The 26370-nt window shown below is 52.7% G+C and overlaps 12 protein-coding genes across 12 annotated transcripts; 5 read left to right on the top strand and 7 right to left on the bottom strand.

Annotated features, from left to right (window-relative positions):
* Positions 1-259: 259 nt before the first annotated feature.
* EI97DRAFT_469175 (cation efflux protein) lies at positions 260-3483 on the top strand (the record flags this gene model as incomplete). Its single annotated transcript, XM_033801700.1, has 4 exons — positions 260-366; positions 415-1671; positions 1723-1941; positions 1994-3483. The coding sequence occupies 4 exons, from the start codon at positions 260-262 to the stop codon at positions 3030-3032; spliced, it is 2622 nt and encodes an 873-aa protein (XP_033651476.1). The 3' UTR covers positions 3033-3483.
* Positions 3484-4374: 891 nt separating this feature from the next.
* Positions 4375-5421, bottom strand: EI97DRAFT_139208 (uncharacterized protein). The gene is made up of 3 exons (XM_033793189.1): positions 5218-5421; positions 4633-5139; positions 4375-4466 (listed from the first exon to the last, which is right to left on the bottom strand). Exons 1-2 carry the CDS (start codon positions 5245-5247, stop codon positions 4639-4641), a joined length of 531 nt encoding a protein of 176 aa, XP_033651475.1. The 5' UTR covers positions 5248-5421; the 3' UTR covers positions 4375-4466; positions 4633-4638.
* EI97DRAFT_139037 (uncharacterized protein) lies at positions 5341-5944 on the bottom strand. Its single transcript, XM_033793188.1, has one exon. The coding sequence runs from the start codon at positions 5878-5880 to the stop codon at positions 5551-5553; it is 330 nt and encodes a 109-aa protein (XP_033651474.1). The 5' UTR covers positions 5881-5944; the 3' UTR covers positions 5341-5550.
* An 854-nt stretch (positions 5945-6798) lies between these two features.
* EI97DRAFT_382639 (uncharacterized protein) lies at positions 6799-9251 on the top strand (the record flags this gene model as incomplete). The annotated part of the gene is made up of 2 exons (XM_033795865.1): positions 6799-6906; positions 6975-9251. 2 exons carry the CDS (start codon positions 6799-6801, stop codon positions 9249-9251), a joined length of 2385 nt encoding a protein of 794 aa, XP_033651473.1.
* Positions 9252-9353: 102 nt separating this feature from the next.
* On the bottom strand, positions 9354-12290 carry EI97DRAFT_139016 (P-loop containing nucleoside triphosphate hydrolase protein). The gene is made up of 3 exons (XM_033793187.1): positions 12255-12290; positions 11336-12176; positions 9354-10795 (listed from the first exon to the last, which is right to left on the bottom strand). Exons 2-3 carry the CDS (start codon positions 12027-12029, stop codon positions 9456-9458), a joined length of 2034 nt encoding a protein of 677 aa, XP_033651472.1. The 5' UTR covers positions 12030-12176; positions 12255-12290; the 3' UTR covers positions 9354-9455.
* Positions 12291-12492: 202 nt separating this feature from the next.
* Positions 12493-15135, bottom strand: EI97DRAFT_403191 (putative dsDNA-dependent ATPase Rad54). The gene is made up of 3 exons (XM_033796500.1): positions 15082-15135; positions 14288-15035; positions 12493-14238 (listed from the first exon to the last, which is right to left on the bottom strand). Coding segments are annotated over exons 1-3 (2430 nt in total). The 5' UTR covers positions 15084-15135; the 3' UTR covers positions 12493-12558.
* A 159-nt stretch (positions 15136-15294) lies between these two features.
* On the bottom strand, positions 15295-16972 carry EI97DRAFT_138958 (GroES-like protein). Its single transcript, XM_033793186.1, has 5 exons — positions 16317-16972; positions 16122-16263; positions 15756-16072; positions 15599-15705; positions 15295-15551 (listed from the first exon to the last, which is right to left on the bottom strand). Exons 1-5 carry the CDS (start codon positions 16744-16746, stop codon positions 15507-15509), a joined length of 1041 nt encoding a protein of 346 aa, XP_033651470.1. The 5' UTR covers positions 16747-16972; the 3' UTR covers positions 15295-15506.
* A 683-nt stretch (positions 16973-17655) lies between these two features.
* On the bottom strand, positions 17656-19468 carry EI97DRAFT_423269 (uncharacterized protein; the record flags this gene model as incomplete). The annotated part of the gene is made up of 3 exons (XM_033797110.1): positions 19197-19468; positions 18077-19141; positions 17656-18035 (listed from the first exon to the last, which is right to left on the bottom strand). Exons 1-3 carry the CDS (start codon positions 19330-19332, stop codon positions 17656-17658), a joined length of 1581 nt encoding a protein of 526 aa, XP_033651469.1. The 5' UTR covers positions 19333-19468.
* Positions 19358-21614, top strand: EI97DRAFT_469168 (SURF6-domain-containing protein). The gene is made up of 3 exons (XM_033801699.1): positions 19358-19729; positions 19785-19877; positions 19931-21614. The coding sequence occupies exons 1-3, from the start codon at positions 19712-19714 to the stop codon at positions 21380-21382; spliced, it is 1563 nt and encodes a 520-aa protein (XP_033651468.1). The 5' UTR covers positions 19358-19711; the 3' UTR covers positions 21383-21614.
* Positions 21615-21652: 38 nt separating this feature from the next.
* Positions 21653-22468, bottom strand: EI97DRAFT_435577 (NADH-quinone oxidoreductase). Its single transcript, XM_033798895.1, has 2 exons — positions 22027-22468; positions 21653-21978 (listed from the first exon to the last, which is right to left on the bottom strand). The coding sequence occupies exons 1-2, from the start codon at positions 22352-22354 to the stop codon at positions 21848-21850; spliced, it is 459 nt and encodes a 152-aa protein (XP_033651467.1). The 5' UTR covers positions 22355-22468; the 3' UTR covers positions 21653-21847.
* A 441-nt stretch (positions 22469-22909) lies between these two features.
* EI97DRAFT_435575 (ACP-like protein) lies at positions 22910-23651 on the top strand. Its single transcript, XM_033798894.1, has 6 exons — positions 22910-23151; positions 23202-23219; positions 23271-23351; positions 23404-23452; positions 23508-23546; positions 23598-23651. Exons 1-6 carry the CDS (start codon positions 22927-22929, stop codon positions 23603-23605), a joined length of 420 nt encoding a protein of 139 aa, XP_033651466.1. The 5' UTR covers positions 22910-22926; the 3' UTR covers positions 23606-23651.
* Positions 23652-23900: 249 nt separating this feature from the next.
* EI97DRAFT_435574 (Golgi phospho protein 3) lies at positions 23901-25838 on the top strand. Its single transcript, XM_033798893.1, has 4 exons — positions 23901-24404; positions 24459-24705; positions 24759-25252; positions 25304-25838. The coding sequence occupies exons 1-4, from the start codon at positions 24141-24143 to the stop codon at positions 25352-25354; spliced, it is 1056 nt and encodes a 351-aa protein (XP_033651465.1). The 5' UTR covers positions 23901-24140; the 3' UTR covers positions 25355-25838.
* The last annotated feature ends 532 nt before the right edge of the window (positions 25839-26370 follow it).

Raw genomic sequence — 26370 nt, 5'->3', positions numbered from 1 at the left:
GCCGGGCTCTAGCGCAACGCGCCACACACACCAGCCACTCGTCGCCTCCATGTCACCACCTCTCGCAAACATAGACATACTTTGTAGTACTCCGTAGTCCTTATCAGAACCGTGAACTCGCACTTTTCTACACTTTCAACTCCCGCTTAGTGGCTTTCCGAACGAGCGGTGGATAGCATTACCCTACGCTCTTTTCGCTACTCAATCGACCTCGACGTATGCTATCCACCCCGATCGAGCGCCCCTTCACCCCGAACCTATGCGGGCTCGCGGGGAGTCAGACTTGGGTCGGCCTCCGTCGCGGAAGCATGTTGCGGGCTCCACGTTCGGATTCTCCCCCATAGAGGAGGTGGCTGCATTACCTCCGTAAGTCTCCATCCGTCCTTCTCGAGCCAATGCTAACGAGTTCAACAGATCATGGCTCGCATTGCCAGAAGCGCTTACAGCACTCCTCGTTCCCCTCCCCTACTTTTTCGCCGAACTTGCATATTCTAGGATCGCCTTTTCTACTGGACTATCGTCCTCAACTTTCGAAGCTCTCGAGGAGCACGTTCAGGACCCCTTACAGACTGGCACAAAGGATCCGCTGGTTCAATATGGGTCGCAATTCATACACGCATGCGCCCTCTCGTCGCTCACCTTGATATCCGCTTCGGTCGTGTCCCAACTTCGATCGCTTGCAGATAAGCCGCTGGACCGTCGGAAGTCCGTGGGGAGGGCAGAAGCCCCAGGTTCCATCCTGAACAGGATATGGGAGGCCCGATCGATTGGGCGCACTCTCAATAATATGCTGGGGGTGGTACTTCCCTTCTATGCGACACTTCAGCTGGGCGGCATCGGAGTCGCCTTGGCCATGCTAGTGGCTGTGACCGCGGGGCTGGGAAGTCTGGATCGAAAACCAGGGAAACATTCGGCGTGGGATGGAGCGAAGCGGACGTTCCGGAGCCGGAGGACAACAAGCGCTGCCTTATTGCTAGCAGTGGGTATACATTTGTTTTATGCGCAGAGCATGCATAGCGCCCTGCTGGGGCACATGGCGCTGGCTCTCAACATTTTTGTCGTACCCCCACCCCTCCCTACGACGGGATGGTCCTTGAAAACTGGAGTCAGCCGCCTTTCCGGAACCAACGCACGAACTGCACTGCCGAAGCCATGCTCACCATTGGTTGCTACATTTGAGGACACGGTGCTTACACTGATTGCGGGAGCAATCCTAGCACTTATCGCATTGTTATCTTCATTGATTTCCACAGAATCTCCCGCAATTTCCTCTCAGGGTTACCTATTCCTAGGTCTGTCGATTGCCTCAGCTACCACTCTCTTCTTATTTTCGCTGCCTTCTGCCCTGAGGACTCAGAGAAAGGCAGGATTTGCACTGGGTTGTCTCTCAGTCGCAGCCATTGGTGCATATGAATATTTAGACAAATGGCCAAGCTGGATATTCATCCTGTCCATGTCGGCCTTGGCTTCCGCAGCAGTATTCTTCGACACTGGCTCGGGTTCACACTCCCACAATCATGCACATGCCGACCAAAATCAAGCTCATGGCCACCATCTCCACGGAAATCACTCCAAGCTCTCTTCATTCCTCATCTCGCAATGCACTCCTGGATCCATAGTGCATAGCATTCTGATTGAGAAGGACTCTCGACGTATTGCGTACTTCGGAGTGTGAGCTTCTTCCCCCTTCCCCTTGTCTCCACAGTACTGAATGCTTACCAGACTCAACTTGTCCTTCATGATGATCCAGTTCTTCTACGGATTCGTGAGCGGCTCACTGGGACTTCTAACGGACAGCATCCACATGCTGTTCGACTGTGCTGGGCTGGCCGTCGGCTTGGCTGCCGCTGTCATGAGCAAGTGGCCCCCGAATACGCGGTTCCCCTATGGCTACGGGAAGATTGATACGCTGTCCGGGTTTGCCAATGGCGTCTTCCTTATGTCAGTATGCATGATTTTCACCTTCTGAAGATCTTTATTGACTTTGCGGTAGGCTTGTGAGTGTGGAAATCATCTTCGATGCCTTCGAGAGGCTCTGGGAAGGCCACGAACTGCGTCGTTTGAACGAGCTGCTTATTGTTAGCATACTGGGCTTCTTAGTCAACATTGTCGGCTTGACCGCGTTCGGACATGCACACCACGGGCATGGGCACTCGCACGATCATGGACACGAACACGAAGGACATGGTCATCATCACCATCATGATAACGAGAATATGCACGGAATCTTTCTGCACATTTTGGCTGACGCACTGGGGTCTGTTGCAGTCATTGTCTCGACCCTGCTGACGAAGTTCTATGGATGGTCGGGTTGGGACCCCATCGCCTCGTGCATCATCGCTGTTCTTATCTTTGTGTCAGCGATCCCGCTCGTGAAGAGCTCTGGAATGCGTCTGTTACTGTCTCTGCCGGCCGATGTCGAATATGGGATCCGGGATACGCTTCAAGAACTGAGCTCTTTGCGAGGCGTCATTGGGTACGCAGTGCCCAAATTCTGGCTGGAAGACGAGGGAGCGGCGCATTCAGAATTCCACAAGGAAGAGGGTTGCGGCCACTCGCATCAGCATTCGCACTCGAACGGCCATGCTCATGTTCATGAGAAGGAGGGGAGCGGGCATGCTCATTCGCATGGCCATGGCCGAAAGAGTGGCGCACATTTGCGGCATACTCGGAAGAATTCCCATGATCATGGCCACAATCACGATCACGGCCACAACGACCAGGGCCACAATCACGATCACGGCCAGAACGACCACGGCCACAATCACGATCACGGCCAGAACGACCACGGCCACGACCACTATCATGATCACAGTCACAAACACGATCATGACAACGGCCACGACCATCCGCCGCGCAAACAGAAGATCCTAGGCGTCATCCACATCATCGCCTCTCGCGTGTCCGACCCTGAAGATGTGCGCGAACGTACGGCGCAGTTCCTGAAAGACCGGGGCATGGATGTAGTTGTGCACGTGGAGAAGGAGGGGGAGGGTAGATGTTGGTGTGGAGGTGGGAATAAAGTTGGTTGATATATTTTTGCTCTTCTTGTGTCACTACATGTTTATTGCTTTTTTATGTTTTATAAGGTTCTGTGTACGTATTTTCACTAACTTCCATTGGGCATTATGAAACGAAGCGCTCGCTGGGATGTGTGCATTTACAAACTTTGAAAGGGATTGACCATGGTGCTGCATAGGCTGGGACAGCACCGTTGGAGCTGCTGCATTGGATTTACCCGTTCTCAGATTGCATGTGGGTTGTAGAATGCACGTGGTGGAGAGTTTTGATACATACACAGTATTAGTGGTGGGTTGGAGTTTGGGGAGCTTCTGATTAGTCGTTCAGGTGCGATAACAGAACGTTGGGACATGGGGGTAAAGGGACAGTGCTGGTGGTGCACATGGAATGGTTACACAGTACAACTGGCTGTTGATGCTAATACTGGTACAAGTAGTAGAATCTGGCCAATGCAAGCGTACCATCATATCTATTAATCATCAAAGATTGATAATTCATATTCCTCTTACTACTGTATCAGTATTTCTGTCTCGAAACGTGGTACTGTCGCGGCTCATCGACAGACAATGACATCATTCACCTCACCACCAACCCAAACGACCAGAGCGCCGCGTGGGAGGGTTCGCCACGCATGAACAGCAAGATCAAACGAGCAGAAGCACGATACGAAATCTAGATCGAACGATCATCGGGCCATGACAGGGAAAAAGGGACGTAATTATGTCCGAAAGATGTCCAGCCTAGCAGAGAGGAGACTAGGAGCAAGTGCGCCAAGGCGTGGCATGTTCACTGCAGCTGGAGGGCAGTACCATCCCTGATATCCGGTACCATGGGGCGTACACAGTACATACTGTAGTACGGTGTTAGAGCCTTATCTGCGGGGTCGGTCCGTAGGGAGTCGGAGGTAACGTTACTAAAGTATGTACAAGTATCTACACCTGGGCAGTGCGTGGGCGAGCGATGGCAAGTTCCGCCCAAAGGAGTTAGTGGCCATTTATTGGCAAAATCATACCACCGCAGGAGCCCTGGAGCACTGGAGAGAAGCAGCTAGAAGGAAAGAGAATGGGACTAATACTTATCGTTCACTCTCGGCCAATTGGTCTGCGCCCCGCGCGTGCGGTATAGTGGGATCTAGGCTCTCGTCCGTGAGGGGGTTGGACCGACAAGTGGAAGGCGATAAGGGGTGCGACGGGACCCCTCCCGGTAGGTGGAGGTGGAGGTGGAGGTGGAGTAGGGAGTGGGATGTTAGGAGTTGAATCAGGGAATTCCAGGGAGGTAGAGTTAAGCGGAAGATGGAAGATGGAAGATGGAAGATGGAAGTTATGTGAATGGAACATGGATAATTGGAATATGCTCGTGCTGTGGTAGAAAGAATCCATGGCTATGCATCGTGCTCCATTCTAGTTTACGGGTTGCCAGCAGTTGGGGTATCATAACGTCGTAGCCTCGTGTCATCCTGTCCATGAACCAGAATCCAAACAGGCCCGGGCACCTTGAACCTGCAAAGCGCCTAAACTCCCAGTCCCCCCTTATCGTACAAAACAGCTCATAAATCCGCCCGTCCACATCAACACATAATCTTACACTCTCCATATCTCTCGTAAACGTAGCCGTCTGTCAATGACACGACAACCGCCGGGGCCCACAGCTGTCAAGGCTGATGTGCATGGCGATGGCGTCGGCCATCTCGCGGTCACTGCCCGAGTGTCTGCGGCGCTGCTTGCGGATCTGCTGCTCGACGTCCAAGAGGCGTTCCTGGACCCAGGCGCGGAACCTCTCGTCGCTGCGGGCCGAGTCGGTGTTGAGGAGTTCGGTGAGGGTGGCTTTGATCTGCTCGTTGACCTGGCGCAGCCGATAGCTGTCGTCCACCTGGGAGGGTTCTATGGGTGGGGCCTTGGTGTATCCGGCTCTGGGGTGCGCTGGGATAGGTGCCGAGTTGTCGAGCTCTTCTGCCGAAGACCAGGTGCCTGAGGTGTGACGGCTTGAGGGAGTGGAGGATAGCGAAGTCAGTGCTGATGGGGAGTCCAAGGCAGCTCCTGCGGGGATTTGGAGGGAGAGACGGCGGCGAAGAACCTCTTGTTGACAAGTCAACAGTTGGAGTCTCTGCATTGAGTCGGCCTGGTGGGATCGTCAGTGAGGCTGCCCCAGAGGGAAATGGTGGAGCTGCAGCTACTACGGTACAAGTAAGAAACTCACCCTATTCAGTGGAACTTGCGACGACGGCATTTCGGGTGAGGATTGGAACTGTTATGTCTTGTTGATGTGTGATATTGAGGAACAATCGCTTCCTTCTCCCTTTTTCGCTCTTGATAAGGGTTGTTCTCGCGCGGGGCTGATGAGATATGCGGGGGATGGGTACTGTATATGCAGTGGAAGTGTACTACTGTGGTATAGCCGGTATTCGGAATATGCTTGGCGAGTGGTGTGCTGGGTGTGGTGATATCTCAGGCGAGCAATAATTGCTGATCGAGTTGTTACTATGCAGATTTTTGGTTTGTGAGAATGATGGTGCTACTATGGTGTGAAGAGTCACAAGAATTCCTGGGGATTTCCCGGTGTCTTATTTCTTGGACGTGGAACGAGATTACTCGTTGTGCTGGGACGAGAATGGGCCGTTGGCATGACGTTTAACGTCCGTCCGAGCGTTCTCCTACTTCGAAAAAGGACGCCTGGGCCCCCCTCCCTTGGTGGAGAGAAAGAGCCACAGCGCAATGCAGCGGGTGCCGGCACTGGCCGTAGGCGGGAACAACATGGAAGCAATGAATGGCGAAGCCCAGGATATGGAGGTTTCGGGTGAAGCAGGTTTGTATATCGACCGCCACGCTGCCATTGGTTCTCCATTTCCCGCGTCTGGGGCATATCATTGGCTACAAGGGGCGGGCGTGGGCTAAGGCTGAGCCATAACGTCACAAAGAATCCAAAGAAACTCGCATTTCTCTTCCAACCCGTCCGTATCGCGATCGCAGCCACGGTCCCTTGTCTCTGCGCGTACTGTACGGTACTGAGAACACAGTATACTTTACTTGGTCAACCTTGGAATTTGCCTGAATCGGAATCTCGCAGCCAACCACCTTCGGTAAACATTTCAGCCCTCCGTTCTACAAATCCCATTTGCGAAAAGGCGGGCATTTTGCAAACGCCATCTAAGTCCTATTAGTAAGCAGGGCATGACGTCGCCGCTATTGCCCTACTGGTCGACTCGACTCGGGGGGCTTATGACTGTGTAGGCACGGGCTCAATCTATTGCGAAGTGTGAGTTCTTTCCCAACACCAACATTTGCGCCACGTGATAGACTACATGGGATATGTCATTGTTCCTCTTCAAAGACACGTTGCTTGTGTGATTCCGCATACGTAGTGCCCGGAAGTCCGATGGTGGTAAAACAACTTGTCTTCCGCCACAGGGCAATCAGGACAACTGGGATTGGCCGTTTTACTTTGACCCAAATACTTGTTATATCCACATGAATTCTAGTCGTACAAGTACAAAATGTGTCAAAATCAGAGAATTCGATTCCGGAGTTGATTCGTTTGCTATGGACGGGAAACAGATCACGTGGCTGTATGTTTTGTTGCTTCTACTGTATACTAGTCCTGCACGAATCATAAGCTAGCTTCGGCATGACTCGTTGCATACCAAAAGACGCGCATCCAGACATCAACCTTCACCTTCACCCGTGGAGACTTACCTATCTGGTCCTCGGCTTCTTATCCTCCAGAGAGAAAGAGTCAATGGTTTTCAACTTTACACAGTATCATGACAAGTAGAACTACACCATGTCAGATGTGACGACGCTGCGACTCTGGCCATCCTGCCTCTGCGCCCTCGACTGGTCCGACGACGGCATTCTTGCCCTGGCTTCACATGACAATGTCGAATTACTGGTGCGATAACGCCTTGCCCCCTGCAAAGACCAGAGGTTTACCATGGCAGCCCAATTGACCTGAAGTAGTTCCCCCACATTCAAGCACAGGAATCGGAGCGGGACATGCCCCAATGGCAGCATTTTCCCCTACAGACACCCTGGTTTACCAAGGACGAACTGCCGGCCAGAGAACCAGCGCCTACGGATATCTACTCCATCGGCGAAGAAATATCAACCAGCTACACAGTAGCACTAGCATGGTCTCCGCCTGGACTCGCAAAGCACAGGAAATGCGCACTTGCTGTCCTGACCTCCAACCTGGTGCTCTCATTATGGGATTCCCAAGGCAAGCCACAGGATAAGGCGAACTGGGAGCGGAAGCTCATCGTTAATCATGCACTCACCGACTACTTCAAGGCTCCGGAAAGACGCAAGGAGAAGAGTTATATTGTCTCCGACAAGGACGAAGCTCTGCGCCTGCGCCAGCGGGTCAGATGTTTTGCGTGGGCGCCTGCTTCACCGACCGTGGGAGCATATGGCACCGTTGGCACCAGAACATCGTGGCTTCAACACATGATTGCGCTCTCCAATGATGATAACCATATCGTCATCATGGCTGTGGATTCTCCTGCTTCCAGGTTTCATGTGGACCAGAGCTGGACTTGCCAAGTTCTCGCTCACTTTGTAATAGCCCAGGATCCGGATGAGGAAGATTTTGAGCCGACATTCGAAGACTTGATGGATCAGCAGAGACACGTTTCGCACATTAGTTGGAGTCCCTGGACAGAGACTGGAGATGGTCTTCAGTCTATTGTAGCCTACGCTACTAATAAGGATGTTCGACTCCGAGCATTATCATACGCCAATGGCAACATTGACTTTGGCGCTGAGACGATCCTGCCCGATGTGGAGCTCCGTTTCACAGGGCCAATGACATGGTCACCGGAAACCGTAGACGGGGCCTTGCTTCTCACTCTCTTCGCCCCTAACGAAGCCATCTTCCTTACGATATTGCCAACCGATGCCTCAATTCTGCAACGCCGAAACCACCACCTCGACGGCCGCATAGACGACATCTCCGGTTTTGCTTGGGACAACTACCATCCATCCCATCCCATCATCCACTTCTCCTCCCACCTCTCAACCACTCGCAATCCCACAGCCGTTCTCAAGCTATCTTCCGATAATGTATCTGACATCTGCACCTTAGATTGGCCCTATTGGCGTCAGCATATCCGCAACAGCCAGGGGCACTTCAGCGCCGAGAATGACCTTGGCGGTCAGGCCAACGCAAAAGTATGGGGCATAACTGCTTCCCCCTTGGGGGATTTAGTTGCGTCGTGTCATTCGTGTCATCCGACAGATATGATCGAGTACGGCGTTAATGCTGACAGGAGCACCACCGTTACTATCACCGATATACGAGGCAAAGACGGAGGAGACGACCTCGTGTTCCCCGTCCGAGCGGTGAGTGCCGAAAGCATCTTTTTCACAGTGCGGAAGTGGATTGAGAAGAACGTCGAGTCCGCGGAGGAAATGGCTCCCGTCAAACACGATGTCTACCAGAAACTGCTGAAAGCGTATGCTCCAGTTGAAGACCACACGGATCCACCCAAACTACCTGTCTACAATGTTGGGTCTAGCCTCACGAATCTTATTGCCGCTTTCAAACATGAAGTCTTCTTCGACCCGAACACTCGTCGAGATCGCTATGAGGTACTCTCCTCGCACATCTGCACACCAAATCATACTGCCGATCTTACTCTGCCCCGCCTGCTCATCGCCTTTCGCCTCGCCCAAGCCGTCCTGCGCCTCCCGCACTCACTATCGTCATCCCACCCCTTCAGTCAGTCCATCCTCCTCAACCACCGCAGACTAGTCGACCTCGTCCAATCTCTGTCCTCCTCCTCAGACCTCAATCAACTTAATCAACAACAACAACCGGACCCTGAGTCTTCCCACCTTACCGAACCCTGCACTTTCTGTAGTACTCCCATCCCCTTCACCGACCTCAACAGCGCGGTTTGTCCGAATGGACACGAGTTTGTGAGATGCGGTGTTTCGCTGAGGGCGATCATGGCGCCGGGAGTGATGAAGAAGTGCGGGATCTGTGGGACGGCCGTATTGGCGGAGGATGCTGTCCTGAGGGCGGGAGACTGGGAGGAGACTGAAGAGGATGAGGGAAGTGGCGAGGAGGAAGGACAAAACGAAGAGGAGGAGGGCGAAGCCGAGGCATCCAGAGGATCAATAGGGGAGCAGGGGAAGCAACGACAAGCTCGAGATGATGCTCCGATCAACCTGGCACAATTGTTGTTTCTCGCTTGTGATGTTTGCATTTATTGCGGAGGAAAATATGTCGGATAAGATTTACATACCTTAGTGTGAATCGAGCGATGTCACACCAAGGTGGAAAATGGGATGTACCACTTGCTAATTATGCTAATTGTTGGCCATTCGCATATGCTGCGACTCCTAGCTGCTAGAAGATTAAGGCTCGAGTGCAGACAACGTCATTCATGTCCTTTGCCTGATATCCTTTCCTTCACAAACCACACGAGGCCCCCTCCCTCACGCCGCCCTAGTATGCCCCTTGGGCATCTTCCTCCCCACCCCCAACTTCTCAATGTCCTCCTTCTTATACATATGCGGCGCCACCTCTTCGAGCCACTCGGGCTCAATCGGCATCGCATTCCGCATATACTCCTTGCTCGTGAGCACCAGCTCATGGAAGCACACCAGCTTGGGCCTCGACTCGCGCAACACCGACGAAGGATGCAAATACACGCTCATGCGCGCGTTGCCCAGGGTGGTGTAGCTCTGGCCGTCGCGATTTAGGCGCGCCGCATTCTGGAAGTACCCGCTCAGGATCGCCTTGCGGATCTTGACGTGGTCGTTTGGCGCGCTGGAGATTTCGACCTCGACGCGCTCGCACAGCTTGACGAGTTGGTCGCGCACGTCGCGGGCGCGTTGGAGGCTGCGCTGCTGCAGGAAATTGGACTGGGCCCATTGCGGCGAGTAGTCGTTGTCGACCCATTCGTTCCAGACTTTGAGGTAGGTGAGGTGGTCGCCTTCCTTGTCGATGAAGCGGTTGCGCGCGGCGTCGGCGTGGACGCGCTTGTCCTTTGGGCGGAACCAGAGAGAGGCGGATTCGGAGATGAGGGAGACGATGGAGAGGACTTCCTCGACGCATCCGTATTTGTTGGCGGCGAGGATGGCCTTGGAGAGGGAGGGGTCGGCGGGAAATTCTGCCATCTGGCGGCCGATCTTGGTGAGGCTGCCGCGCTCGTCGAGAGCGGCGAGGGCGTACAGGTTCTCGAGGTTTTTGATGAGCGTGTCTGTGGATGGGGGGTCCATGAAGTCGAAGTTTATGAGATCGTTGATGCCTAACGACTTGAGGAGCAGGACTGTCGAGTTGAGGTTCACGCGCTGTATTTCCGGCGTTGTATTCGCCTCGAGCTCGGAGTAGAAGGCGTGCTTCGTGTACAGACGGAACGCCTTGCCTGGGCCTGTACGGCCGGCGCGACCTGCTCTTTGATTTGCTGAGGCGCGAGAGCACGGTGTTATCACCAGCGATTCCATTCCCGTGCGTGCATTGTAGACGTTCTCCTTGACGTAGCCAGGGTCGATCACGTAGGCGATTCCGTCAATCGTAATACTCGTCTCAGCAATATTCGTGGCAAGGACAACTTTCCTTGCGCCCGGAGGAGTCTCCATGAACGCTTTCGCTTGCAGATCTGTGGGCAGATTTGCATATATAGGGCAGATGATGAGCTCCCCACCTTTTCCGCGCAGTTTCCTTGAGGTGTCCTGCAGTTGCATCTCACACATTTCAATTTCATCCTGGCCCGTAAGAAAGACAAGAATGTCACCGCGCGGCTGAGAGAGGTGGATCTGGAATATTGTCGTAACTGCTGCGCTGAGGTAATTTGCTTCTGGCTGTGGAGTGTAATGGATATCCACGGGAAATCGACGCCCGGGGACATTGAAGATAGGAGCTCCGTCAAAATATTCCTATCGCAGGTTAGTGAGCAGTTTTGACATATGGAAAATGCTGATAGCACTCACTGAAAACGCCTGCGCATTCAGTGTGGCAGAACTTATGAGTACCCTCAGCTCTGGACGCGCTTTGGCGATGTCTTTGACCAGTGGCATCAGTATGTCGGTATTGACGCTGCGTTCGTGGGCTTCGTCGATGACGATTGTAGAGTAGCCATCTAATGATGGGTTGGTCATCATTTCACGAAGAAGCATACCTAGTAGATATTAGTAGATTCAATAGGCCTTTTAGAAAGACTACGCACCATCTGTCATGTATTTGATGACTGTTTTTGGACTTGTCTTATCTTCAAATCGAATACTATAACCGCACTCTTGGCCAAGCCGGACGCCCATTTCATCGGACACACGTTGGGCTACGGACATAGCTGCCACACGTCTGGGCTGTGTACATGCTAGTTTTTTGTCCACACCGAGGCGGCCCACCTCATAGAGGTACTGGGGCAATTGCGTTGTCTTTCCACTTCCGGTTTCAGCAACGACAACAAGGAACTGATGTTCGGCTATTGCAGCAAGGATTTCTTCTCGATATTGGTACATCGGGAGGGACTTCCTCGTCTCCTCAATAGTTTTGGCTTTCCTCTCTGCTGCATCTAGCATCTGCTGAAGCTGGAGCTTCTGTGGATCGACGCGATTCACCCCATCCGTAACCCACTTTATAGCGCTGGCCTCGTCAAAGACGAACTCGTAATGATCGTCGTTTACTCTCTCCGGCCGCTTTATCTGCGATTTCACCTTCGCCGTCTGTTCATTCTCCCACTGCTGGACTTCCGACACATATTCCTCCTTGTGTTTCCGAGTCAGCACCTCATGCTTATTACTGTAGTCCGCATCGGGGAGTATGTATCCCGTCTTCCCATCATCTATTGAAGCCCTCTCTTCCGCAAGTCTCAGAGTCTCCCGATTCCGCGAGAATTCCCTGAGCTCTGCTTTTGTGAGGCGTGGATTTGTGCGCTCTTCTTCTGCCTCTTCCGCCACCTGTCTCCGGAGTAGGGCAAGCTGTTCCGCTTCGCGTTTCGCGAGGTAATCCTGTCTGGACCTTAAGCGAAGTTCTGCTATGTCCACGTTACGGTCTTTGGGAGGCATGTTGGTGGATTGTGAATGGGCGCAGCGTTCGATAGACTTCAGCCCAAGTAAGTAACGGCGTGCAACCACGAGATGTTTGAGAACAGTTGGACGCGGAGAGGTGGCGGAAGAGGAGTGTAGCAGCTGTGGTTGGGGCCGGAGCGGTCACTAGATTTAGTGGCGAAACTTTAGCAAGATATAAACCGTGCAAACCGCATATACCAAGTAGGAGCCGTATCAGCCTACCTGGCTGCAGTCTTCTGAGGGTAGGTAGCAGTACTATAGGCTACTTCGAGCGAGCAAGCTGGAGAGTTCAAGTGGTCATCGGAGTCGGCGAAACGTATTGACCGACGTCCAGTCTTGGCGTAATGAAGTCGACTTACAGTTCAGTCTACAGCAGCGGGAAGGATCCCTCGGGAAGAGAAGAATAATCAGTTTGATCGTATACCAAATACCAGCTAATTCAGTCATGTCTAAGGAAGCTGCAATTGCCGCTCAACAGTACGACAACTCCGACACTGCGTTCATCTCTCATATACGGTATACGTAACTAATGACTGATGTACTGGAACACAGCGCTGACCTCTTTGCAATCGGCTGCCGTCTCTTGTCGAAGCAATAAATCCTGGATTCGGCCCAGCGGTCCATTCTCTCCATCATTGACGAAGTGGTTCCAGGTGCTGGTGTCTCCGTAAAGCATGGCTGGCGCCTTGATAACCTGCTTTCCGTCCTCCTTTCTGCATCTTTTGCATTTGAACGTATCATGTGTATCGCTTGTCGTATTGTCCCTGTATTGGAAGAGTTCGCGTAGAGAGTCAAGACTGAAGTGACGCTCCACGTCTTCTGCAGAGTCGACCACACATGACGAGAGCGACTGCTTGTGTGATTGACGCTGAAAGATCTTCTCCTCAATGCTTCCTGTGGAAATGAAACGGTACACAAAACAGTCCTTCTTTTGACCGTCACGCCACACTCGAGCAAGCGCCTGCTGGTCCGCGGCTGGATTCCAATCCGGGTCAAAGAGAACAAGACGATTAGCGCCGATGAGATTGAGTCCACAGCCACCAGCTTTCGACGATAACAGGAAGACAAATTCCGGGCCATCAGGATCGTTGAACTTGTCCACGAGTTTCTGACGTTTGGCAACGGGCATCGTACCATCGAGCCGAAGATGACCATAACCGCGAGACCGGCATAGATTGGCGAAGACATCCAAGGTTGTCGTATAGTTGGAAATAAGAACAATCTTGTCATTAGTATCCGCGCGTATCCTGGCCAGCATGCGATCCAGAACCAGCATCTTGCCAGAGTACCAGACCTTGACATCGCGATCGCGACCTCTCGCATCTTTGGGCACGAAATCTTCCGGTAAGATATTCTCACACCCGGGCAAGTCTGAGGGAAGATCAAGGAGATCCGGATGGTTGCAAAGTTTCTTGAGTAGATCGATCGCCTTGAGCGGTTGCGAGCTCTTCCCACGCAAGAGGCTCTTGATATCCGGAGACTGGAGAAAGTGATTGTACAGAGCCTTCTGCAGCGGTGACAGGTTACAGAACACCACGTGCTCGTACTTGACTGGTAGGTATTTCGACAGAATATCGTTCGTTCTTCGGATGATGAACTTGTTGACTAGTGTTAATAGCTCAGCAAGACGCTCGTTACCTTTCTGCTGATCGGCTTCTGTGCCATCTGCATCGCGACCGCGTAAGATTGGAATTTCGTAGTGCTTGCGGAACTCGCTTCTAGTGCCCAAATAGTTTGGATTGGCAAAATTGAGCAACGAGAAGTATTCAGACAGGTCATTCTGAATAGGAGTACCAGAGAGAATAACTCTCCTCTGGACATTCAGTCCGTTCAATGCGGTAAATGTCTGGCTTTCTCCATTCTTCAATCGGTGACCTTCATCGCAAAGTAGCAATCCAATGGGTGTGTCACCGAACTCTCCAACGTTCAGCCGCAGAGTCTCATATGAAACAATGCAGACAGGACGCACAACGGCGCGTCCAGTCGCAATTGACCATTGTCGTATTTGTTGGGTCAACTCTTCTTTTGATGCTTTGCCGTCTATGACGAAGGGATTGATTGCGTCTTGCCCGAGCCACTTGACCAGTTCATTCGCCCAATTGCGTACCAAACTGGACGGGCAGGCAATGATGCATTTTTGTATTGTTGGCTTCCCAGCTTCGGGTGACTGTTTCAACAAGGTCCACATGAGCGTTATGCATTGCAGCTGTTGCTGTTTAGCGGAGGTTGAATTGATTTTGCACCGTGTGGCTTACTGTTTTGCCCAAACCCATCTCATCGGCCATAATGCAACCATTCGCCTTCTCATCAATCAGGCCTGTCGTACATCGATACAGAAATTTGACACCTTCAACCTGATGGGGCCGTAGAATCCTCGCCAGCCGCGGATCTATCACCACAGGTACTCTCGGTCGCTCCTCAACCTTCTTCTTCAAGCCCAAAATGTCCGCTAGACTTTTGTGTACAACTGGTGTATCAAGCGTTTTGACCTCTTCTCGGCTCAACTTCTCCACTGCATTGTCCTTTGGAACGGGCTTGTCATCGACCGTAGGATCATAAAGCACAATGGCGAACTCCCCGCTTGGATCGTGCAGTGGTCGCGCAACGAATACTCTCCCTTGACGCATGCCGAGCAAGGGAGCTGGCCTGAAAGGATTGTACGCCCCATTTTCCTTATTGATCAAAGGCACCGAGAACTGCTTTTTGAAAATGGTTTCCTTATCCTTCGGTTTGAAGACGGGGAAGCGGTTCACGTCGCGGGTGGCGAGCGCCAGCCTGTCCTCGTTCGAGTACGCCTTGTCACCGCCATCATTCTCGCCGTCCGCACCTGCGTAATTGATTTTTCTTCTCTTTCTAGCGGGCTTGTCGGAAGAGCGTGTCGAGGTCGCCGAACCGGGACACTTGAAGGGTTTGTGTAAACGTTCGGTATTTGACGGTGTCCCGTAGAGACGCGTGGCTTTTGATGCTGGTGTGCCTTGTTCGCCAATGGACTTGAGCCGGTGCCTGAGTGCGTTAGCGGCTGGAAACCTATCCAGAGACAGATAGTTACATTTTCGAAGTACGGAGAGTGAGTGTGAGAGGCTGCACTTTGATTGAGTTGAGCGTGCCAGAGGTATGTTGACGCGTCGACCGCCTGTACGCGTGAGCACGTGGCTTGTTAAAATGATTACTAAGCAATTCATTCCGCCAACTACACAGTTTGATCGTGGTCGTCTCACACGATTCACGTCGACCGCTCTAGATCTCTCAAGTCTGCTCTTATCGGTTCGAACAGTTCAAAGGGAGTTCCATTTGCGAAGCACACCATCAGAGTATATCTGAAGCTGTCGCCTGATGCATTCAAATTTTCTGTTGTATTGATCAGATGCAGAAACCGGGCATGCGATCCCAGACGTGATGTACACCGATGAGAACACCTCGTTAAGGAAACCGTCCTCATCTCCCAATTCTATGCATTTCACCGTAATTGAACCCTCAGTCGAAGACGACGCCCATCCTGCCCTGAGCCTTGTGCGACTTCTGTCGCCGAGTCAGCAACTACGCCGAGTTCACGGGTATGAACTTACCATGAGCTCCATCATCTTAGGGACATCCTCCAGTTTGTAGGTAGTAAGATGAGGCTTGATGTTATGCTTGGCGCTGAACTCGATAGCAGGCTTCATGTTGTAACACGCTTGAATTTGTGAGCAAATAGTCCCTTTAACTAGGGTATTATCAACCTACTTCCGTTGCTGGAACCCCTAACCTTGTACCGGTTCAGAGCAATGTCAAAGGCGTTCAACTCCAGCGGCTGCTGCGGAATACCAACGACCATCAAAGTGCCGATACCATGTCGGATGATAGGCGGGCAGTCATCGTACGATTTCTTGGAGGCCGTGAAATTGACAGCAGCTTCGACGCCGCCCTTGGTGATTTGGACAATCTTCCTCTGCCAGTCCTTGTCGGTCATGGAGTTGAAGACGTGGTCAGCGCCGCACTTGGTAGCCACCTCAAGAGCTTGGTCCGCAATGTCGATACCGATGACCTTCAGGCCCATTGCCCTGTACTTGTTAAATGTCTGGTACGTATACTTTCAGAGCTTACGCATACTTCGCATATTGAATACCGAGGTGGCCTAGTCCTCCACATCCAATAATGGCCATCCATTCGCCTGGCTTCAGTCCACAGTCCTCTACGCCGTGATACGCGGTGATACCTGCACAGAACAAAGGAGCGGCAGACTTAGGATCCACTATGAACAGGCGTTAAGTCTAGCTTGGCGAATATTGTTTCAAGCCCACATACATCCTTCAGGCAGCACCATGGCCTCGCGTGCATCCACCACAACGTACTCCTGGAAATACCCATCAACGGAGAAACCCTGTATCTGCGTCTTTCCGGTCTCGCACCAGACATTGTGAACCTCCTTGCACTGCCTACACTGGAAGCAGCATTCGGTAGCGCAAATGAAGCCCACAGGATCACCTTCCTTGAACTGACCGGCCACCTCTCCTGAGCCGGCCTGCACAACTAGGCCTGTAGCTTCATGGCCGATTGTGTGCGGGTTCTGGCCTAGGATAAGTCCTTGGTCATTGGGCTCGAAGAGCATGAGATCGGAATGGCACAGCGAGGCGCAAGAAACTTTAACTAGGAGCTCATGGTCCTCCGGCTCCGGGATGGGGATTTCGTTGAGGTGCAACTTGTTGTCACGAGCGTCGTACTGCTGCGCGAGCATCGTCTGAATTTGGTTGGACAACAAGCATCAACCACTGCACTCTAACAGCTCACCGTCTTGGTTGGTTTGAGACTCATTTTGCCGACAGGTTCGGATTTATCAGTGAGAGGAAGAACCAACGCGAGTTTGGCACAAGATTCTCAAGGAAATCCCGTTGCTCGGGATTTGGCGCGCTGCTCGAGTTGAGTTTGGTTGGTGGCGCGATTCAGTAGCGGGAGGGTGACTAGCCTCATTAGACATCTTTACTTTCACATTCACCGCTGATAGGTGATCATAAAACGGTTATTTGTGTTCTCCAGTTACGTTGGTCACATTGACCATCAAGTGCGATCCTCATTGGCAGACAGGTGCGCAGTGAAAGGTTCCATCTCGTAGCTTGAGCCTTCGGAAAAACAGAGCACGTTTCACTCTTTTTTTCCAATCAAAATAATCGAAGATTCACAGCTGATAGCAATGCAGCTGCCAAGCGTCTGGACATTCGTCCTTTGTTCTGAATCATTCACAGCTTCTAGCAACGTAGTGGGAATGATGGATGAGGCTCGAAATGCGTGCACAGTAGCTAGTAGGGTGGTTTATATCTGCACCCCGCGTGTTTTCCCCTTCCGGATCCTATCCTCGGAGAGACAAGTCGGGCCGCTTCCAGGAATCCGAAAGTCATACAAATATATCTCTTAAATTACACGCTATCTGTTACAATAGCTATGAAATACCCTATAGCTCTCCATATTTCCCATACCAGAAAGCAATGGAAGAACATCAGGAAACGATATGCCGCTTTCACATGCGATCCTGGAATTTCGTTCCAATCAACGGAGGAAATAATGCATTTCAATATGACCCACAAAAGTCGGTATGGCAGAACAAATGCCACTCGCTATGCCGCTAAAACCACAACAAAGAAATAACACCTTAGGTGGAACTTCGATCACCCCTAGACCTTGCGTCCACTTTCTCATAAGCCCTCCAGTACAAGGCCATATTCGCCGCCACCAACAAATCCAGCATCTTCAAACCTTCATCCTCGATAATGAGCTTTCCCAACTTCGCTTGTTTGCCGCCGTAGCCACCGCCTGCGTGCTCCTGTCCAAGAGATAAGTCCATCTCAGATGCTGACGAGTTATTGCGGGCGTGCTTTGAGCGATGGAAGATTGACGATCGCTTTACTGGCTCATCACTTGCAGTTGACGAGCTCTTAGAACTGCTTGGGAGATTGAACCTCAGTTCGCTAACTTGCGTTACGGCTGGAGGGGCACCCTGGAGTCCAGGAACAACATGTCGACACTGTGATCCTGTAAGCTAATTCCGATCAGTCAGAGGTGGGGTTTGGCACTAGCCTTCAGTGACCCTCCAGCCGCTCCAGTGACAAACTCACACCGACCGTTCCAGGGGCTCAGAAAGACGTAGCCTCGAAAGCTGGACTTAATCTCTGGGTCAGGAAATGAGTGCGGTTGGTCTTGCGTGTCCAGAGGAGTTCCCCCGGCTGAGTTATCTGTAGATGTAGGTGAAGCTTCTGAGCTGCTCCTTAGACGGCGCCGTCCTAGGTATAGTTCGTGGGAACCGGTTCTCTTGTGGCTACTCTGATGCTTGCCCGTCTCCATCCACAAGCGTCGGCGGAAAAGGGTGTCATCCTGATAGGCTTCATCACCTGCCGCAGGTAGGACCGCGGGAGCGAAGGCAACGTTAGCCTGGGCCTTCCAGTTCGACTGCGGTGATATCGCGGTAAGGTCGCCCATTCGAGCTATGAGATCTGGCCTAAACTCTGGACCATTGAGAAACTTCGAGTATCCGGGATTTGTGACTTCGATGTAGATCGGTGCGCCCGCCCTCTTCCTAGCGCTGGCATCATTGACTGCGGATGAAGAAACATCAAACACTGCTGGATCATCGATGCACGCGACATTCCATTGCGCTCCAGAAGCAGGATCGCGCCGGATCAGGGTCAAAGAAGTTCCGAGAGGAGAAGGACAGTATTCGGGTGGCCTTCTAGGGGGTAACGGAGGTTTGAGTTCTGCTTCCGGCATACAGGTGGCCGAGCTCTGAGCGAACTCAGATCCCGGTGTCTCCTGAGAATACCGATAGTAGGTAGAAGCATGAACATTGTTGCTGTTGTCAAAATCATTTACGGGAGAAAGTGCTCCTGCTACTGGTTTCCTCCGCGGTACGGTGGGCGCACTGACGGGCGGCGGACTGCTAGGGACGGCCTTCCTCGAAATAGGACGTCCTGTGAGTGCCGGATTTCCGGTGACTAGAGGAGATTCCCTCGCTTCTACGGGGGAGACTTGAGAGATGAGACGGACGTCTTCTGGTTCATTTACGTGGACATAGTACAGGCAACTCTGGATGTCTTCGGCCGTGACTACCTTGTCGCGAGGTTTCAGTGGAGACAGGAACACATCTAAGAGAAAGATTAGGACCTTTCCCGGAGCTGGCCTCCCACGGAGCATCCATACCTCTACTACCGGGCACACGAGCAATGTATAATACCAAGGGTTCATGCTTTACGTGAGTAGGATTCCTGGGGTATGCAGGGGGGTTGGATGCGAGCGCCGTAAGCGATGAGAGTGATTTTGCTTCGACGGCCGACATGGAGATGCATGTATATATGCGTCGATCAAAGTCCCTCCTGTGAAACTCGGTACTGGAGATTGCTCATGGCGGAGGAGCTGCGCCTGTTATATGAATGAGTGAACTGCGGCTGATGACTTACGAATCTATGCGTGTGTTGTGGCTGAAGCAAGCAAGTAGGCAAGTAAATACGCTGAAGTTGCTCATTGGCCAGCGCCAGTGGAGGCGGTCGGAATCTTGGCGCAGGCCCACCGCTAACTACGCAGCGATTTTTTGCCAGCAGATGAAGTCCTGCACGCGACTTCGCGAAACGGACTGCTCCCGACCCCATTCCGAGTTACATCGTCGGTCCAGGCGGAGGAAGTAGGTCGAGTGCCATAAGTTTGCCAATTCCGACATCATGGCGGACGACCTAGAGGTTTGTGGCGACCAAGCTATTCACGTCCACCCGCCCTCGCTCACATGTTGCCTAGGAGCGCTTGAGGAGCCATGCCCGCGCATTTGAGGGCTTAATGTCTATTCTCCCAGCAGAGACATATTATGGGAAGGACGACAGCATTACAAGTGTACGCCGCCAGCTCCCCCCGTCCCGCGCTCGAGCTGACATTCATCGCTGCAGACACAATGGCAGCAGAAGAAGCAGAGCAAAGCCGAGAAACGAGCTGCGAAGAAAGCGAGGCTGGATCCAGCTTCTCATAAGACAGCTATGGATGTTTTAGACGAAGCTGCGCGGAAACGGAAACGGGAAGAGGAGGGCGAGGACTCGTCGAGCATCGACCTGGACATTGAGATGGAGAAGCCATATGAAGGCTTGAAGAGAAAGAAGCCGAAGACTACTAAGGAGAATGAGAAGCCTGCTAAAGAGGGGAAATCACCGAACGCTGCGCAAAGCGAGCCACAATCTGCAAGGGCCAAAGCTAAAGCCGAAAAGAGGCAGCAGAAACGGGAGAAACGGAAAGAGAAGATGGCGCAAAAGAAGCTGAAAGAACAGAACAAAAGTGCGCTGCAGAACGAGTTTAGCACAAGTCTGCACGATAAGGAAGAAGCGGAGGACGAAGCAGAGGAGGACGAAGCAGAAGAGGCCGACGAGGCAACCTTTGATCATCAGGACGGCGAGCGGATAAATGCTTTGGACGTATCCGGGCTCGTGGAAGACACTGCGACTCCCTCATCGGCACAGTCCAATGCCTCCACCGGTTCAGTGGTGTCAGCCGCATCTTCCATGTCCTCTACAGCACCAGGTATTGCCGACGATAGCTCTGCGGAGAAAGAGAAAGAGAAAGAAAGCAAGTTTCGATACGACCCTGAAAAGCACAATGAGTATCGCGCGCGTCTTCACGCAAAACTGGAAGCCCTTCGCGCCGCAAGAAAAGCCGACGGCCCCGATGGTCGTCCTGCAAAGAACCGTGCAGAGCTGATTGAAGCCCGCCGCAGGAAGGAAGCCGAGCGCAAGGCTGCTAGGAAGGCTAATCGTCAGCTCGCCAAGGACGAGGAAGAACGTTTGAAGGCTGAGGAGCAGCTTGCGCGGATAAGGGGCGGTTCCGGTTCCCCTTCTATATTCCCTCGTGCGACACCTGAGCAGGAACCCAATCTCGCTTTCGCTAAAGTAGCGTGGAAGGACGGGAAACAGATGGATGAGAAATTATCAGGGTTCCTAGATCCGCGAAAGAAGAAGGGAAAGTCCGATGTGAAGACAGCACTTGAGGCAGCGGAGAAGAAGAGGGCTCGCCTCAGCGCACTAGACGAGGCGAAGCGCAAGGATATCGAGGAGAAGGATGCCTGGCTCAACGCGAAGAAGCGGGCTCAGGGTGAGAAGGTGCATGATGACCCCGCATTGCTGCGGAAGAGTGTAAAGAGGCTGGAGAAGCAGAAGGCAAAGAGCAAGCAGGAGTGGAAGGATCGTCTCACAAGCGTGCAGAAGAGCCAGGAAGCGAGACAGAAGAAGAGGGAGGCGAATCTCAAGAAGCGGAAGGAGGAAAAGGGGAATAAGGGGAGCAAGGGGAAGGGTAAGAAGCCGGCTAAGAAGGTGAAGAAGAGACCTGGCTTTGAGGGAACGTTTAAGGCGAGATAGGACAATGGGAAGTGGATGAGATCAAAAGGGCGGGTTTCCAGGTTTCTTCTCATAGTATAGCGTCTGTTGGGAGTCCGGCGCGTGGATTTCGGAATCGTTGCATTTCCGGTGCCGTATAGGATATGTATAGCCAGTTGAGTCGATTCACTTTTATCAAATGTATATCGCTCTCATTCATAGTTGATGAAACATTCATATTGCTATCGAGAGAGAAGCGGGCAGCCTCTTAGATAGGGAACAACATGGTAGGACATAGCCCCTATCCAGTCGACCGCCCATCCCTCATAACACGATTGCGTCATTAGCTGTGTGGATCTTTCCCATGTGAATGTAACGTGTTTAGTTACAAGTCTAGACCGTGCGTTGACAAGAATCTGCGCATCCTCGCACAATAGGGATCATGATTTGTTGCTACATCCGACTTCGCTGCTAATATTTACACGTTCAAGCCCTTGTAGGCATCTCTCATCTGTAAGGCGCATCTGCACGAGCTGCAGCCGCAATCTCTGGCTCCCACTTGTCCCCATTTGCGAGGAGTTTCTCCTTGTTGTACAGAAGCTCTTCTCTGGTTTCCGTAGCATACTCCGCATTGGCACCTGGGAAGATTAGCCATTGGTCTTCGCAATTCGGAGCTTTATACTCACTTTCAACGATTGCATCAACGGGACAGCTCTCCTGGCAAAGACCGCAGTAGATACACTTGGTCATGTCGATATCGTAGCGAGTAGTTCTCCTGCTGCCATCTTCACGCTCTTCTGCCTCAATCGTGATAGCCTGGGCCGGGCAAATGGCTTCGCAAAGCTTGCAAGCAATGCAGCGCTCCTCTCCTGTGGGATACCGCCGCAGCGCATGCTCGCCACGGAACCGGGGAGAAATGGGACCCTTCTCGAAAGGATAGTAGATGGTGTACCTTTTTCCGCCCGTCAAAACCCCACTCTGCATTTTTATTTCTTGAGGAATAGAAGTCCTCATGGTGGCGATACTCACGGTGGCCGGAAAAACTGCTCCAGCAACACATACATGCCCCGGAACATCTCCAGCAGCAAGAAGTATTCCCCCGCCTTATCCAATGCGCTCTTATTCTCCTCATCCCACCTCTTAGGACGCGGTAATCTGAAGTTTGGCGGCGGAGGGCCATGCGGGGTGGCCGCTCGAGCAATCGTCGTGGAGAAGAAGGCCGCAGTGGCGGGTGAGGGACGGTGCGTCGCGAGTTGAGTCTGCCTCAGAAGGGTGGCAGCAGGGCGGCCGCGCGCCAGCATAATCAACGGCGTTGTGCTGGCCATTGCGGGCGCTGGAAGGTCGCGGAGCGTGGGCGTAGCTGGTGGGTGGTTATATGAGGTTGTTCTGAGTTGAACAGGGCGAGCTCTCCAATTGGGTCCCGAAGCATCACGTGACGAGCACCTTGATCTTTCCAAGGTTGTTCTGGTGGATGCTTACATAATCCCGGTCATGAACCTCCAAGCTTTGGTGACAGCGTCACTCTTGAATTTACTCTATCGTCCACCTCCATCAACCCGCCCTCCGCAGCCTCAGCACTCTCCACCATGTTCCGCACAGCTCTTCTCAGATCTGCAAGGCAGGTTATTCGCTCCGCGCCACGCTGCCAGGCGCCAATTGCCCGTCCCATTGCCAGAGGTTCCCTGGTCCAGATTCAGCAGATTGCTCCGTCCGCTCGTTTCCAGGCTGTACGATGCTACGCCGCGTCGGCTGGTCTTTCAAGAGAAGAGGTTTTGGGCAGGATAATGGATCTCCTTAAGAACTTCGATAAGGTAACGACAGTCTCCCGCGTCGGGGCTTACCTTGGCTAACAATGGAACAGGTCACGGATGTGTCCAAGGTGAGCATCATCGCCACTCATAGTACACTTATATACTCATACGCGCGATAGCTGAACGCCGAGTCCCACTTCAATAACGATCTCGGGCTCGACAGCCTTGACACTGTGGAGGTGGTGATGGCTATCGAGGAGGTTGGTTACCCAGCGACTGGGAACAATCGATATGGAGTCTGACTCGGGGTAGGAATTCAGCATTGAAATCCCGGACAAGGAGGCGGATGCCATTCACAGCGGTATGTGCATCAATTGAGCTCTGGATCTCCAAGGCGCAGACTAATCATGGTCCAGTCAAGCAAGCAGTGGACTATATCCTGGCTCAGCCCGACGGTAAGCGCGCATATAACTATTGGACTACAGACAAGCTGATCCCTTTCCCAGCGCACTGAGCAGTCTAGGGTGGAGAGCGTTGCTAGTTTCGAAGTATGTGGCAGGAATTGGGTAGTCGGCAATCATCCGACTTGTTAGATTTATTCCGCTACTTGTAAAATCATACGCCCAGGATTGGCAAGCCGTGTATTCTCAATAAGATAATGGTGCTGTCCTCACTTAATGTAACTTACAGGTTTTGGAAGAATACCGTCCTGTGTAGTATGCTTCGGCGTGATGCTTTTGCCCTCCTGGCGGGCTCCCAAAAAAGCGGCGCGCCAAGGAGCAAGGCCGACGCCGCAACCTCCCTCTGCTGAACTTCGCAGGATCGTCCCACGTTAGACAACGCAACACGCGCAAATAACAATTGTTATTGCCCCTATTGTTCCCGCCTCTGCTTCGGGCAACCAACCTCTCCCTAGTGGTGTTTGCACGCCTCGGACCACTCCCCCCTACGCATGCGCCTCCGCCTGCGACGGGCCAACCCTGCTTCCAGCGCGGAGCCTCACCTATAATCCGAACAAAGGCATTCGATACACACTTTCTGCACCACATATGGCTTCAAGTACGTCTGGACTCACGCGCCGGAGAGGGGGGGCCGCTGGAAACAACAATGGAGAAGAGGATGGCAGTCGGGTCAGCTCGCCTGGGCCTAGGAGGATCGACGACCGCACGCCAGAAACCTCATATGAGAGCACCGCCAATGGCCACAAGATTGCGTTCGACCCGCGGGATATTAGTGAAAGCGCGGAAAGAAATAAGCAACCGAAACTGACGCTGATGGAGGAAGTTATTCTCATGGGGTTGAAGGATAAGCAGGTAGGGCCTGGGGTGATCGCCGTCTGTAAAGAACGCCAGTTGATCTCGGACTAGGGATATCTCTCATTCTGGAACGACAATATATCGTATGCGCTCAGAGGGTGCATCGTGATTGAGTTGGCTTTCAGGGGCCGTATCAGCATGCAAAAGGACCCTTCAAGACGGCGGTTCCAGCTCGCCGACCGCGTTATCGAGGTTATCGATGATACCATGACCGGGGAGGTACTGCTGGATGAGACGCTGAAGATGATGAAGTCGAGCGAGAAGATGAGTGTCAATTCCTGGATTGACCTTCTCAGTGGTCCGTCCCCCTCTGAGAAACCTATCGGCCGCGCCGCTGACTTGGGCACACAGGCGAGACGTGGAACCTTATGAAGATTGGCTATCAGCTTAAACAGGTGCGTGAGCGGTTGTGTAAAGGTCTTGTGGATAAGGGTATCTTGCGCACAGAGAAGAAGAACTTTTTGCTATTTGATATGGCCACTCATCCCGTTGCGGATGGTGGGGCAAAAGAAGAGATACGGCGGCGAGTAAGGAACGTTCTCACGAGTCGCACGGTCGTTCTCCCTGCCAGTCAATTCCTCCCAGAGGAGATGGAATTCAGATACCTACGAACGATAGCGATGGTATGCGCCGCATATGCGGCCAACGTCCTCGAGAATGCTCTCACCACTCTCGGACATGAAGCTAGGGAACGAGCGTTCGCGCAGGTGGATGAGCTCCTCGCCGAGTACTCGCAATGGCCGTTCGCACGGCGGCCAGGAGGTGCTGGTGGTGTCGGTGCGAACCTCAGCCAGGTGGTCAATGAAGAAGTCAACCGCAACAAAGACAAGGAGTTGCAGCTTGAGGTGAGTATTCAGGCTTCTGGTTATATAGCCCGTACTAATGATGGTCTATAGGTGGTCGCCGCCTGCCTGAGTGTCTTTACGAGGCTGGATTCGTTGCTGTGAAGGACGGTATTAAGAGCAGAGCTTATGGACATTCTGGCGTGAAGGCCGGTTTGTGAAGACCGGCTTGGGGCTGTACCGATCTTGTCGTCAAGTGTCCTCGGTCTACGGCAGCATTGGACACGCAGACGGGATCGGCTGGCGGTTGAGAGGGGCCCACTGCACCAGTGAAACTGGTGCGTCAATGAGCAGGCACGGGTACTCTGGACAGCTTCTGGGACTTCATTTTTCTCGTTGATATCATCGTGTGTTCCTGTTTCAATTTCTCGTTCAAAACTCTCGTCGGTGACAAGGCGTCTGGCCCGGTTTTTCAACGGCCGTGGTACCTGGGAATTGACTTCTGGCTTTTCTGCGGAAAATGGACGTACGTTGCAAAAACTGTCAGTTGTGATTGGCAAACAGAAGCGCTTGCTGCTACTGAAGCGTTGACCTATTACCGTAATACCTATATACTCTAGATGTTATATCCAGGACTATTGTGTGCATAAACACATTTGGGATGTGATGGCCACCTGTGTTCCTGTCCGCTACCTCGTGTTGCCTCTTGCGTCAGAGCGCAACCACTGCGTCCAGGGCAGTCTTGAAGTACACGACCTTGGGGAACAGAAACGCAACGCCAGAAGCGTCCCGCTCCGCTGCCAACTCTCCATCTATTGACACAGTGCAGCGGGTGGCGGGAATTGCTCTTGGCCGAGGCGGAGGTCTTGGCACTGGGGCGGAGCAAGTTGCAACTCGTTTGGCTTGACCAGCTTTGCTCCCTCTGTAGCCTTGCGACCACTGCCACTCGTCATACGTCCTCTACGTCAACGCATTTCCCGCTTATCTGCGCCGCGCGCTCCCGAAACCCGCTCTGGGGATCCCGTGAACCCCTCTCGAGGCTCTTCCTAGACTGACTTGTCGGCGTGTTGCCCAAGGCCAATATCCGCGCCTGCTCCGCTGTGCCCAACGTTGGCCTGGAGCGCGCTGGAGCGACCCCGTGATCGGCAGTTCCTGTTTGGCCCGGCCTGGATTTTATTGAC

The sequence above is a fragment of the Westerdykella ornata genome, assembly GCF_010094085.1.
Source record: "Westerdykella ornata strain CBS 379.55 unplaced genomic scaffold EI97scaffold_23, whole genome shotgun sequence".
In the NCBI taxonomy this organism is placed as follows: Eukaryota; Fungi; Ascomycota; class Dothideomycetes; order Pleosporales; family Sporormiaceae; genus Westerdykella; species Westerdykella ornata.
The sequence above is the reverse complement of the archived record's forward strand: the minus strand, read 5'-3'. Positions and strand labels throughout refer to the sequence as shown.